The sequence below is a fragment of the Carassius auratus genome, chromosome 17 (assembly GCF_003368295.1).
Source record: "Carassius auratus strain Wakin chromosome 17, ASM336829v1, whole genome shotgun sequence".
NCBI classification, from domain to species: domain Eukaryota; kingdom Metazoa; phylum Chordata; class Actinopteri; order Cypriniformes; family Cyprinidae; genus Carassius; species Carassius auratus.
The window spans coordinates 24775377-24789588 of record NC_039259.1 but is presented as its reverse complement, the minus strand read 5'-3'; the positions used below and the strand labels follow the sequence as shown (position 1 = coordinate 24789588).

The 14212-nt window shown below is 38.9% G+C and overlaps 1 protein-coding gene across 10 annotated transcripts in view; it reads right to left on the bottom strand.

Annotated features, from left to right (window-relative positions):
* syne1b (spectrin repeat containing, nuclear envelope 1b) overlaps positions 1-14212 on the bottom strand; it is a 102196-nt gene that overhangs the window by 30773 nt on the left and 57211 nt on the right. For 8 of the 10 annotated variants that reach the window (XM_026286576.1, XM_026286583.1, XM_026286581.1 and 5 more), the window contains 23 exons: positions 13647-13912; positions 11377-13537; positions 10839-11176; positions 10561-10705; positions 10237-10455; positions 9772-10040; positions 9385-9550; positions 8945-9100; positions 8661-8813; positions 8372-8554; positions 8068-8205; positions 7786-7971; positions 7494-7616; positions 6643-6825; positions 6126-6269; positions 5485-5673; positions 4853-4993; positions 3577-3696; positions 3331-3492; positions 3032-3226; positions 2194-2355; positions 1344-1535; positions 33-167 (listed from right to left, as the gene is read on the bottom strand). In XM_026286576.1, coding sequence (XP_026142361.1) covers positions 33-167; positions 1344-1535; positions 2194-2355; positions 3032-3226; positions 3331-3492; positions 3577-3696; positions 4853-4993; positions 5485-5673; positions 6126-6269; positions 6643-6825; positions 7494-7616; positions 7786-7971; positions 8068-8205; positions 8372-8554; positions 8661-8813; positions 8945-9100; positions 9385-9550; positions 9772-10040; positions 10237-10455; positions 10561-10705; positions 10839-11176; positions 11377-13537; positions 13647-13912 — 6126 coding nt within the window. Of the gene's footprint in view, positions 1-32; positions 168-420; positions 463-1343; positions 1536-2193; positions 2356-3031; positions 3227-3330; positions 3493-3576; positions 3697-4852; positions 4994-5484; positions 5674-6125; positions 6270-6642; positions 6826-7493; positions 7617-7785; positions 7972-8067; positions 8206-8371; positions 8555-8660; positions 8814-8944; positions 9101-9384; positions 9551-9771; positions 10041-10236; positions 10456-10560; positions 10706-10838; positions 11177-11376; positions 13538-13646; positions 13913-14212 lie in introns of those variants that run through there. The other 2 variants (XM_026286579.1, XM_026286582.1) reach the window with 2 other exon arrangements.

Below are 14212 nucleotides of genomic sequence, written 5' to 3'. Positions count from 1 at the left end.
ACAAAACTAGTGTCTTGTCACATGTGATATACCTTCTGCTTCTGGAGGGTGTCCTGGTGCTGTAGGCTGCGTGTGGAGCGGGCCTGGGCCAGCCAGTCCTGCATGTTTGGACCCTGGGAGAGACTGGAGTCTGATTCACTGGAGTCTGACGGCTCCTGGAGGGAATCCTGCAGGAGAGGGAAAATGAAAAATAGTTGGATTAATAGTCACGAATATCGAAAACCATATTGCTGAAACTCAATCATGATCATAAAATCAAACGATCATCCTATTACAAATCATTCTGCAATATTCTTTTATATAATAGCAGGAAAATAGGAAGCCGTGCAGGAGATTGTCATATTTAGACCGAACCCAGTGCTGCTGAATTATTCTGCATATAGAGTGACAAGCAAAAGAGCTGAGATATATTATTATTACACTTCCTCTTTGAGGGCCTTTCAACTCCTCCCAAATTAAAGTCGCCTGCAGGACATAAAAGACAAACCGTTTAGAGAATCTCACAAAAAAAAAAAACATGTCTTGATCATATTTTATTTTTATTATAGAATATCTATTTTATTTTAATAGAACCTGTTTAATATCGTGTTTACTTTAGTATTTTATTATAATAACATTATTAAAATTTGAATAATATTATTAAAATAATATATTATACAAACAATATAAATTATATTTAGTTTTAATAAATGACATTTTTGTAATAATCAGTTTGTTTGCATTGAAATATAATTTTTAATTACATTTCAAAATCATGAATTAAACTTTACTTAAGAAAAACTCTTTATGAGTTTTCTAAAACTGTAAAAACTATAACCGTTTCTCTACAAAACATTTTAATTAATTGTTTTTAATTAATTAATATTTTATTTTAATATGTCTTATTCTTTAAATTATGATTTTATTGTAATTTGGTTTTATTTAGTTTTTTTTTTTTATTGCTTTTATTGCTTTCATGCTTACTTTACATAAATATTTTTATTCTCACCTGTGAACCATGTTAAGATTCAATTTATTAAAAAGAGTCTACATAAAGTTTATTATTATTATTATTATTATTATTATTATTATTATTATTATTATTATTATTATTATTATTATGTATCATGATAATACTATGTGTTTTTAGGCATTGTAATACTCTTTTTACTTTCTTGGAGAACCATCTAATGTAATTATATGATATATGGTAAATGCATAAGTTAATTATTCAGTATAATATAAGTATAATAGCACTAACACACTTTTACCACACCATGGTACCACCTCAAATTATGTTTTTAAAGATTCAAATGAACCTCTCGGACACTGAGCCAAAAACTGATTCAGAGTTCAAGTGGCACCTGAATGTTGATCTGCTTGTCCTGCAGCATCCTCTGCAGCTCCATCAGGCTTCCTTTCAGTGAACGCAGCTTCCTGGCCAGAAGCTCCGCGTCCTCCCTGTTCTCCGGCCGGCCCTCCAGGAGAAGATTCTCGCTGTGTCTGGAGAGCTCGGAGAGAGCCAGCACCTTCTCCTCGATCTCCAGCAGCATGTTCTGCAGGAGCAACAGAAGCGAGGCCAGCTCAAACATGGTTCTTCCGCTCTCATCCCAGGCCCTTACTAACACCTGCAGCACTGTACATTATCCCTAATCTAATCCCTCACGTGCCATGCTCCCAGTAAACATTCATTCTTTAGGATAATGGAAATGTTTAAAAATACTTAAAGTTGTATCCAAAATTCGCTTAAAAAATGTTAAGACTATGCACAAGCTTGCAATTAAAAGTCGAGATGTTGCACAGTGTAACCTTCCCATGAAGGCAAAAGTAGCCCCGCCCCTTTCCCCATTAATGCTGCAGCCACCCTCATGAATATGTAAAAAGGGGCGGAACCGATTTCCAGTTAACACCAATCCTCTCACAGGAATCCTCTAATACCCTTAAAGCCATTATAACTGTGAACGGTGTTACGCTGAGACATTTACATAATCTGATTACAGCTCGTGCCACAGACGCTTAAGAATCAGAGGTCCTCTAATAATACTGCTGTTTACGGATTAAAAAAAAAGTTTCCTTGAGTCCTGTGGAATTAAACAAAACTCATAAAAAAAGAAGGCATAAATAACATAAAATAATAAATTTTCTTTAATACTTCAATCTGTAAATAATTCATAGAATAGACATTTTATGGTCTGCTTTAGGGGGCGCTCTAACCTGACAGTCTATGAGTTGCTCTTCCATGTCTGAGTCCTGAGAGCAGGAAGTGATGTCACTGCGAGTGCTCTGCAGCCATTGGTCCAGCTGGTCTGCCTGGTTGAGGTAGCGCTGCAAATCCTGCACCTGTTGCTGCTTCTCCACACGTTCACTCTGTCGCTCCTACACACATCAGCATGCATAACATGAGCGAAAACATTCACCATAACTTTACGATGAATGTCTTTAAAAATAAAAGATTTTTTTTTTTTTTTAATTAATGCTTTTATTTAGCAGTGATGCACCAAATCGATCAAAGGTGACAGTGAAGACATTTATAATGTTACAAACTATTTCTATTTCAAATAAACGCTCCTTCTTTGAACTTTCTATTGATCAAACAATCTTGATTATCAGCAAATGTTTTCAACACTGAAAATGTTTTTTAGCATCATATTAACATATTAGATTTCTGATTTCTGAAGGATACACTGAAGACTGGAGTAATTAAGGTGAAAATTCTGCTTTGACATAATATATTCAGAAAGAAAACAGCTCTTTTAAAGTGCAATACTATTTTACAATATTACAGTTTTTTCCCCCTATATTTTTAATCAAATTAATGCAGCCTTGGTGAACATAACATAACATAAGAGGCTTATTTCAAAAGCATAAATGTTGTAGGTGAAATAGTTAATTTTTAACCAAACTAACTTTTTTAATAGGCACCTAGTTTGCATTTCAAAACTACAACTGAAGTTGCAGCTTCCCTTACCAGAAAATAACGTTTTTGCTTACATTATTGTTTGCAAAATACTGCAAAACTAGACTTGTTATTTAATTATGATTCTAGGCATACCTCAAGAAGTTGGCGTTTTCCAGAAGCCTTCATGTGGATGGTGACCATCCTCTCGGACAGCACAGTGAGCGTGGACTGCATGGCCAGCTGATCCGCAGAGTCCGAGTCCACCGCATCAGAGATCAGCTCTTCTGTGAAGCTGGACTGAAGCTCATCTATATCATTCTGCAGTTTGACAATTTCCTCCATCTGATTCTGGAGGAATACGCAAGTATGGCGTTTTTGTTGTGCATCAATATTCTTATGAATCTCTTAGGGTCTACAGCTGGAGCTAGAGTTTAGTATTTCAATCATCTCACCTGGTGTAGCACCATTTGTCTGTCAGGACTGAGATCGTGCATGGGGGGCTCGTTTAATCTGGTCTCGATGGACTCCATCTTAGTCGAGATGGTCTGTAGAGAGCCCTGATAGCGCTGCTGCTTCTCCAGAGCCTCGTAGAGCGTCTTCTGCTTTTCACTTATCTGTAAAACAAAGAGATAAACTTACCAAAGACCAGATGTGAAATCCTGGTGCATCTGACTGTTGACCAGAAAAGTCACACGTACCACATTTTTCAGCGTCTCCCACGAGCGCTGAAGATCATCTAAGCTCGCTACAGACTCCAGCGCAGGATTGTACAGCTCCTGGATGGGCGCTCTGGTGAGAGTGGCCCTTCCCATGGACATCTAGATTTAGGACAGTCCAAAAAGATGATGATAAATAAGAGAGAACAAATACATCATGTTAATGTACTGCAAAGTCACTGCACTGCTGTCTGTCACAGACCATACTGATTCAGGTTCAAATGAAGCGTATTATAATATAATATAATAACATCAATAACTGAGTGTTGTTGTTTTTTACTGTCATTTTTAAACTTTTATATATAGAAATTATATAGAAACATTTTTTTATTGAGCATATACATATTATATAATTTTCAATCAGCAGTATATAAGAGGCTCAAGTATTTTTTTATAAATGTACATACATAAAGAAAAACACTACATAAAAAAATTAAAAAAGGACATACAGTGCAAAAGTTGAATACAATTTTGTAGCAAGAAGTACAATAAAAGTTTATATACATAAAATGAAAGAAAATAAGTGTTTATACAGATACTGACTGTAAGAAGTCTATGAAGGGTTGCCAAATATTATAAAAACCTGAGAGATTGTCCTTCAACAAATATCTAATTCTTTCCAAATGTAAAGTGTTGGATAAATCTTGAAGCCACATTTTGTCAGTGTATAGAAATTATATAGACATAAGATATGTCTATTTAGTTTTTAGAATGTTTTTATTTCGGTTTTGGTTCGATTTATTTTAGCACATAAGGTTAAATTTAATTGAAATAAGAAATGCGACAGTTAATGTTTATTTTATTTCAACTAATATTTTTTTTTTAAATGATTTCAGTTTTATAGTCAATTATAGTCAATAATTTCCCGCTACATTTACCAAAAGGCACATTATACAAACAGAGCATATTGCTATTTACTAAAACTGAAATAAAAATATTTAAAACTATTTATTTAAAATATTTGATTCTGTTTTTGGATATCAATAGGTAATTAGTATGCATTATCTGAATGTGGTGGACAAAGATAAGACACTTTTACACAACAAATAATGATGTTGTGCATTGCAACTAGTTTGCAGTATAAATAACATATAAGATAGTGTGTTAAATTTCCATTCCAAACCTTTTTTTTTTTTTTTTTTTGAATAAAATTAAGGTGAAACTGGGAATTGCAAAAATTTTTTTTAATAAAATAAAGGCAGTACAGGTCTGCTAGAAATCCTATCAAGCAACACATTTTTTTTTCTTCTGTTAATACCTTGCTAATAGCTGCTTCTGTGTTAGTGATAGGAGAGAGAGATCGACAGAAAGCAGGAGAGCAGATCTCACTGCTGGTGCCCTCCTCGCCTGACTCCTCTGTCACAGGAGACAGGAGAGACTGACAGAAACCAGCCGACATCTGACAGCATCACAAGAGAGAGCAGAAGATATCAGCCAATCAGTTCACAGAGCTGTACAGTTAATTGATTATAACATGCAAAGATCACAGCGAGAAAAGTACAAATTCAGGTAAGAGAGTCAGAAGTCAACTTCTTATTCTGCATCATTCACTTAATTAGTACCTTTGTTTTGATTTCATGAAACCATTTCAATATTAAAAACTACATTTGGATTAACTTGAAAACCTTTTTTAAAGGGTAACAATCCTAATATTTTAAGTAATTTGCTTGTCAAGAAAATGTATCTTGATTTAAGGATGATAATCTATTTTTAATACAAGACAAACATTTTAATTAGTCAATTAAAAACATGATTTGTAATCATAGGGTTACTTGGAATTTATGAACTAAGCGCAATTGCTTTTTAAAAATGTAACACTTTCTGTTTCACGTCTGTTTCCTTTTCCCACAATTACACTGTCATGCCTGTGTTCAGGATAATGATACATACGGAGAGTTGTGATTGGGTCTTTCTTTTAGTAGCATCACCATCCAGTTCCTCCAGATTCTCGGTTAAACCCTCTGCATCACTCACTGACAGGAGCGTGGTGGCATGTTTAGCTTTCACCGTCAGCATCTTACACTTAGAGTTCAGGGATGCAATTTGCTCATGGTAGCCCTTGATTTTCTGAGCCAATTCCTGTTCGGATAAAAATAAAGAGAATACAGAAGATGTTATTTAGTTGCCATTTAGGTTAATGCAAGAAACAGGAAAGATCAGTCAGACTAAACACAAACAGTAGATGTTAAAACACACACAAAAAAACAAGATTAGCAGACAGTGTAGCATCTCCGATCTAAATATCATTCTCACTTCATCAAAGATGGAATCTTTACCTAAAACTAAAACTCTTCAAATATTTTATTTGTTTTTGATTAATATTTTTACAAATAAATGAAAATGACTGAAATAATGCTGAACTAAAATAACATAAATATAAAAAAATAATATAAATAAATAAAAAGCTATACAGGAATATGGAAGAAAATGACAAAAGAATATAACAAAATTATAAAAAAAAAATAATTAAAAATAACTTTAAAATTCAAATGAAAAATATGAATAAATAGTATAATAGTAAATAAATGCACCTCATGATGGTTAATCTGTGCCTGCAGCTCTTGGATGTTGCTGGTGTTCACAGGTTGGTCCTGAATGACCCGGTGAGCATCTTCAATCATGGCCTGCAGGTTTCTGACTTCCTGTTCGTACTGTTCATACTGCACCACTGCCTCCTAAACAGACATCAAACAAATACATACATTTTTTTTATTTAATATCATTACGGGGATGTCCTACTGGACTTACATTATTAGGTTAATTATAATTACTACACCCCAAACCTCTTTCAGACATCTTTGACATATTTAAATAGAAACTGAACCATTGTATAGTTACCTCACGTAAAAGTTGATTATCATTATCTACTTCCTCTAAATACATCTCTAATTTATAATACTTTTTTACAGATCATAAAACAAACAAACACAGCTTTTGTGCCTAATAAGTTAAAAGCACTCAACACATGATCCGGGAAAATTCAGACGTGTTTGGTGGCTGGTAAACAGTGTTTTTATTCCCATCTGCTGCCGCAGCAGCTCCTCCTACCTGCAGGATGTTGCATTGCTGGATGGCGGTGTGCTGGAGTTGACTGGCCTCCTGCTGCAGATTCAGAGCAGTGCGGCAGATGGACAGACTGGTCACCACTTCCTCAGGGACTCTTACAGCGCTCTGACACTCCTGTACAGCCTCCACCTGCTGCTTGAAGCTCTCCATGTCCGCCAGCAAACGCTGAAAAATAGATCATTTTTTTTAAATGGTGTTCTTTTATAAGAACAAATCTGCTTCCCTTCCAAACTAAAATATGTATGTAGCAAAAACAAGTTGATGGAAATCACTCAATAATTAATCAGAAGAACCTTTCTGTTACCAGTCCAGATATTTAACCAGTTACACTACAGCCAAAGTCTTATTTACGTAGAAGAGTATACTTCAAATTATGTTTACTTTATGCATACTTGAAAGGAAAAGTTCACCCAAAAATGAAACCCTGCTGAAAATGCTACATCCAAAAATGTAGCATTAAATCACTGGCTTACCAATGGATCCTCTGTAGTGAAAGGGTGCCGTCATAAATGAGAGTCCAAACATCTTATAATAACATCCCAATAATCTACACCACTCCAGTCCATAAATTAAAGTCTGACCACAGAAGTGATGTAATGCAAAATTTCCCCAAACCTGCTTCCTGTGAAGAAGCTAACTCATCTACATGTCGGATGACATGAAGGTAAGTACACTTCTGGGTGAACTATTCCTTAAAGCTTTCCTGGTTTCCAACATCTAACATTCAGTCAAGCATGTTATGCTTGGAATTATAGGTATTATATAAAACCTTTTACAGGGTCTCTTAACGAGGAAAATAAATGCTTCTTGAGGATCAAGACAGATAAATGCACCTGTCTTTGAGTCAGTTGTTCTTTCAGGCTCAGTCGAGCCAGTTCAGGAGATGTGAGAGTGGCTTGAACCTGATCCAGCGACACATGCAGGGCCTTCACTTCACTCTCAAACCTCTCCATATCCTGAAACAAATACAAATGCAGTCACGCTGAGCTAGAGAAAAAGTCTTCAGTGTAGTTACCAGTTTGATAGTTAGTTTATCATTTTCATTGTCATGTCAGCATCTGAGACTATCTTCATGGCAAAAATGGAGTTAGAATAGTGTAGTTAACAGAACAAAACACTTCAAACCTTTGCTGCGTCTTGCAGACTCTGCAGTCGTGATCTAATGCTCTGCTCCAGCTCCTCAGTGTGGCGGCTCAGTTCTGACACCTGCTGTCCCATTGCCTCCACCTGCAGCATCTCAGACAGTATTTCCACCTTCTCATGCATGACCTCCAGGTCACCATGGAGCTCACGCGACTCACGCAGTACAGACTGCAGGGTCAAAAACACAGGAAGGTTATTTCACAAAAACAACTGCAGTCAGACTCCATGTTATATACTGTATGTCTTCAGTGTATTGTGGTTCACCTGATACACCCTGATCTGCTCTTGCAGGTGCGAGGAGGAGTTCCAGATGATGTTGGCCTTCACCAAGCTCTTGGCTTTGTCTGTCCACTTCACTATGAACTCAAACATCTCATTGTGTTCGTCTAGGTGTGCATCAGCCTTGAGAGAAAAAGCCACACCACATCACATGCAATGCATTAAAGGCTCTAATTAAAAGGTCAAAAAAGCAATTAGCCTGTTGGAAATAGGCTGAGGCTGTACCTTTTGTTCTATTAGCTGAATGTTTATTTTCTCTATTTTAACATACTATAATATATCTTCTCACCTTCTTCAGCCATATTGTCTTATATTCAGCCAGTCGAAGAGTCTGATGATGAATCTCTCGTAATCTGGCAATTGCATCAGCCAGCTGCCTGGCTATCAGAGGGTTACGACGACCAAAGTCCTGCACTGCTGCTTCTAGCTCAGCGAGATTTCGTCCACAGCCTTCAAGTTCATCACAATGACTCTAGGAATACAGTCAGAGTACTTTATGCTCATTCAAAAGAGGGAAATTTGTTTATATAAAAAATAAATATTATAAATTGTACTATAATTGGGATGCAACAACATACTCTGGCCTCATCTTTGGCCTGGTCAATATCAGTGGCCTTTTCCTTTAGAGAGGCAGAGATGGCCTTCAATTTTTCGGACACGTCATGAATTCTGGAGTTGAACTCCTCTTTGATAACTCTGGTCTTCTGGATGTCTCTCTCCTTGGCTTGAACCTAAAGATATGATTCATTTTTTATATCTTGCATAAGGCTTTATTAAATATGCTAATGTTGATGTAAATATGTCTCCAACGAATTAATGAGAAACTGCGTATTAATCCAAAAAGAAAAGGGTAATTATGTACCTGGTCCTCAATGGATCCCAGTGCCAGGGACACTTCAGCCAGTTGCATTGAGATCTCAGACGGTAAAATAGTGTACAGGTCCAGGTATTTACTTTGCTGCTGTTCTGTGAGCTTATCCACATTCTGGCGATGAGTGATCAGCTCTCCATGCATCACCTTCACAATGATACAATTTAAAATCAAATTTATACAACCATTTTATTTATATGATGTTATCATAGTATGTACATTATACACAATGGTCAAATCTTCTAAATGCATGCAATGCAGGATGACACACTATATTTGCTAAATGTGTAGTATACAATAAATCCTGCACTAGGCAGAAATACTGCATGCCATGTATTTAACTTCATTTCAACTCTCTTAACATACAAGCAATATAATGACAAGCTGTCAAACAATTATTGCTGGTAACAGAATTCACATATTTTGTTTACCTCCAGTTCTTGTGTCAGGATGTTCAGATCAGATGTGGGGTTCAGCAAAAGCTCCCTGGAGTCCTGGATCCAGCTCTTGACAAGACTCAGCCCTCTCTCCACACCTTCCCTATCCAACAGTTCCTGCTGAACCCGAGTCTTTCCTGTCCTGGCCTTCTGCAGAAGACTACAAGAGACACAGCATACACAGATTAGCATTCAGTCCATATTTGGCATGCAGCATCACAGTCTGATTAGACCAAGACGGGAAGCAAAACTACACTGACTTTAAACTGCTTAGTATTCAGTCGTTACTATTTGCACTAGATACGAATACACTGAGTTACTGTATTGTTTGGTGGATTTAATTATTACTGGTTTGTACTGGATTGGAGAAAGGTGATGTACCTTTCAAGCTGATCTTGCACAACTTTGACCTCCTTCAGACTTGGCAGTTGCTCATGATCATGCGTTGGCACAGACACCTCCACACCATGTAGCAGGCTGAGAGCGTACTGTCTTAAGAGGGTTAGAGAAGACAGCTCCCTCTCCAGGTCCTGACCAACCAGCTCGTACTGGTCCAGATGTGACTGCAGTGTGGCTTTGGAGGCTTTCTCAGCAGCACAATCAGGAACACGGCCTTTCAATTCTTCTGTTAGAGCTCTTACCTTCATCATCTGAGCAACATATGTTGTTTGAAAAAATATATCAGTCTTTGTAATGTTTACCTGTTTGCCCGAAATCTCATACCATTTCAAACCATTCAAAAGTTATAGCATTGCATTTCCTTAATTTGATTAGGGGCAGAACATCATAACATTAAACGAGGACTCCTGGAATATTTGGCTACAAGTATCGACAGTGAAACTGTACCTTTTCCCTGAAAGTTCTCCATTCGTGGGCTGTATCCTCCAGCACCCTTTCTTGACCTCGTGCTACACTGCGCAACCTGGTCCAGCGCTGCCACACCGTAGTCATGGATCGACTTATGGTGGCTTTACTGGCATCACTTCCAACCAGCTCTAACTGGGAGGCTTGCTCTTCCAGTCCAGTCAGCTTTTCTTGGAAACTGTTCACCATGGACACCAATGACTGAAGGCCAAAGATGAAGACATTTTGATCGGTTTATCATGATGTAGACAGTTGAATAAGTTTATCTACTCAAGAAAGAGAGTCAATTCCGCATACGTGGCTTACCTTATGACTACGGAGTTTCTCTTCAGCTTCCTGGCTTGTTGCAGCCTTGGCTGTGGAAAACTCTGTTAGCTTCTTCTCTGCGTCATTCATCAGCTCAATGACCGTCTGTCTGGCCTCCTGATATGAATTCCACTGGGTAACACAGCTGAAAAAGGTCACATTATTAATGTGACAATTAAAACATTGGTCTTCATTAGCATAAAACTTGTGTAAATTTACCCTTAATAGATCTAAGAGCTCAAATGTTCTGGAAAATTGTGTTCTGTACTAAACTGTACCTGTTTAAGATGTCTTGGTGGCACTGAAGCTTGTCTCTGACCTCCACACCTCTCTGCTGTGCAGACTCCACACTAAGTCGAAGCTGCTCCTTGGCTGTAGGGTTGACCAGGTTTTCAAGTTGAGGTGACAATGAATCGAGCTCCTCAAGAACACCCAGAAACTCCTGTTGAGTGGCCATGATGTCTTCCTGTTGCCTCAGACACTCCTCGTAGTTCTCCACATCCACTCCAAGACTGGCCTGCTGCAAGAAGCCCACAGCGTCCTCCAGCCACTCACAAGCTGTTTGCATTCTGGAGTGATACTTCTGGCACAAGGCGAGAGCTTGCTCTAGCGTTATCTACAGGAGAAACAATTGGATTAGTTAGTGAGTTAGCTAAGGGGAACCATTGGTTAACTAAGTCTTGCTGGCTTGGGTAGTTAAGAAGCTTGTTACGTTCAATGCATCCCCATGTCGAGGGATTATGTTGAAAATGTATGCAGGATTTTATGCTTTAACTAGTAGTCTTGGTTCTATTGATAGATTGGATTAGAACTTGCCTGTTTGGAGCTGAGGGCACGTTGAACATCTGCCTCCAGCTTGGCCATTTCTTGTAGACTTGAGTCAACATGAGGGGGGACAAGCTCATTGGCACTGGTGTACTTCTGCTTCTCTCTGGTGCTTAGAGCTGCCACTATCCTAAGCCTCGACTGAACTTCTTCTTGCATAATCTGTTGTTTTCGGATTTCCTCCTGGACCTTCTCAACCTTGACATCTACCACCACCTCAGAGCCAAGTTCATCTTTGATCTGCTGGAGCCAAGTTAAGGTACGATTGACTTCGGTCTCAAAGTCTTTACTCTGCACAAACCTGTTCTCACACTCCACAATTAGTTCCCCAACAGCTGACTGTAAGGACTGAAGCTCATCTTGCCAAGAGGTTACTCGCTCCTTTGAAGCCTCGTGTGCGGCCGAATCCATGTGGGGTGCCAGATTATCCATCTGCTCCATGAGTCGAGTGAGGTGAGAGCTGGCACCTTGAAGACTAGCGGCCAGAGAATGATAGTTTTTCAATCTCTCCTCAGCTGACTGAGTCTCTGCATTGACTTTCACCAGTTGCTCTTTGGTGGCCTTCAGCTCTGAATCAACCTGCATAGCCATGGCTTGATGGTCCTCGAAAGATTCCAGAGTGTCGTCAAGATGTTCTACCCTCTGCTCAATCAATCTTTTGAGACTGTTGTAAAGGCTAACCAGTTGGGTCATTTCTTCAGGTCTCCAAGGTTGACCGGTGCTACGGAATCCCTCTTTCTTCTGGTTAAGCTCACTGACGGCTTGTCCAAGATTGGTCAGTTCTTCCAGGAGGGCTTTATAATCAGCCTGAAGGCTGACAACCTCCTCAGTCTTAATGCCGACAGACTGCGTCCCTAAGTTGTGGAATTGTTCCTCAAGTTCCTTAAGCGCTTTGTGGGTCACGTCAATAAAGGAGGCATATTCCTGTCTGGCAAGAATGGCTTGTTGTATTTTCTCTTGCTTCTCCTTGGCTAGTCCCAAAATATTATTGTACTGCTGTGGAAGAGCAATCAATTTCTCATCTAAGTAACAATGATCCACTTCATTCAGCGTGGAAAGTATTTCTTGACCTGTTCTTTGCACAGTTAGCAGGAGGTTCTCATATTCAATGGCTTGATCCAATATTTGTTGGTATTTTGTAAGCTGTGAACTTAATTCTGCATCTCCATTCATGAGGTTTATCTCCGGGAAGGTCACAATATCGGCTTGCTTCAACCACTGGCATATCTTTTCAAGATCTGCCTTGAAGTATTTCCTGGTCACCAACACTTTCTCCAGTTCCTGTAGCCTCTGGCTACACTTCTGTAGGGAAACTTCAAAGATATTCTGCAGCTCTTGGAGTTTGTTAAGCATCTCAGATTTCTCTTCTTCGGCAGCGTCTTTCATCAGATCCCTGCCTTGGGACCACAGGGAGGTCAGCTCACTCTGGTAGGCTCTCAAGCTGCTCTGAATGTTCCTGCAAGTCCTCACCTGCTTAGATAGGTCATCAGGAAGAAGGGCTATGTACTCCTCTGCCTGTGCTTTCTTTTTATTTTGCTGGACCCAGTTGATAGCTTGGTTCACAGCCAAAAGGAACTGGGTTCTCTCTGTAAAGGCTTTGCTGAGGTGTTTCCTTCTTTGAGCAACTTTGACGCTCAAGGACTCTACCTCTGCTTGAGTTTCTGAGATGAGCTGCTGCAGTCTTTGCCTTTCGTTAAGCCCCAGATGTGCTAAAACCCTATCTGCATCACTCATAGCCTGAGCCAACAGAAGCTGCTTGGCTTCCAATTCACTGCATATGCTTAGATGGTCGAAAAGGAAACTCTGAGCTAGTTCAGGTGGAGGACTCATTTTCATGGCTTCGGATAAGGCAGGCTGCTGTTCCTCAGCCCATTCGCGAGCTTCCCTCAAACGGGCCTCAACTTGGCCCATGTCTTCAAGGGTCACAATGGAGTCTTGGATCTTCCTCTCTATGAGACTCTCCAGATGGGCCCATCGTTGCTCAAAGTGGCCAATCTGCTCCTTCACCAACTCTTTATCATCCAGGTTTAAGTGGTACATTACTTTTTGCTTCTGCTCTTTGAGATCCTCAAGTGTGCTTTTCTTTTCTTTAAGAACAACCGAGAGCTTTCGAAGAGCCTCCAAATGATCAGATGAACTCTCAGCATCAGTTCTACAAGATTATAAAACAATAATGTAACACAAATTACACTTCTGGTTTAGCAGTAATCAAAAGTGACATATGAATACATTTACACTAAATCCTGGATAACAGTTTTTACCTGGCCAGGTTGTCCCATTCCTTGGAAACCTGTTCAAAGAGGGCTTCCATGGCAATGATGCAGTCATGATACTCTTTAGTCCTCTGCAGATCTTCCTCTCTCTGAGCCTGCAGACTGTTGGCCTGATGGCACAGCTCAAGCCATGCATGGCTAAGTCGTCCAATCTCTGTATGCTCAGGAGACTCCTGCCCTTCTGTCATCTTACTCACAAGCTCTGTCATCTTAGTCAGAGTGCTTTGTCTGCTTTGAAGCTGCTGGCCAAATTCCTACAGGCAACATGAGCACAGAGAATAAGCTAAGTGTATAAAAAGAGACAACATGACAAATGAAATACAAAACACTCTTTTAATGTTATAAATAAATCACTTGTCACTTGTGAACAATTCATCAGCCCATGTTGTTCTAAAAATAGAAATTCTGTTTTCATAATCTATCATAAAAATGTAATAATGTAATAAACTCCACAACGGAAACATTTAGCCTTTCCCCCCTTCCTGCTGATTTAATCAATGCCAGGGCATATGAAAAATAACATAAACCAATAAAATCATAGCCTACTTTCCATA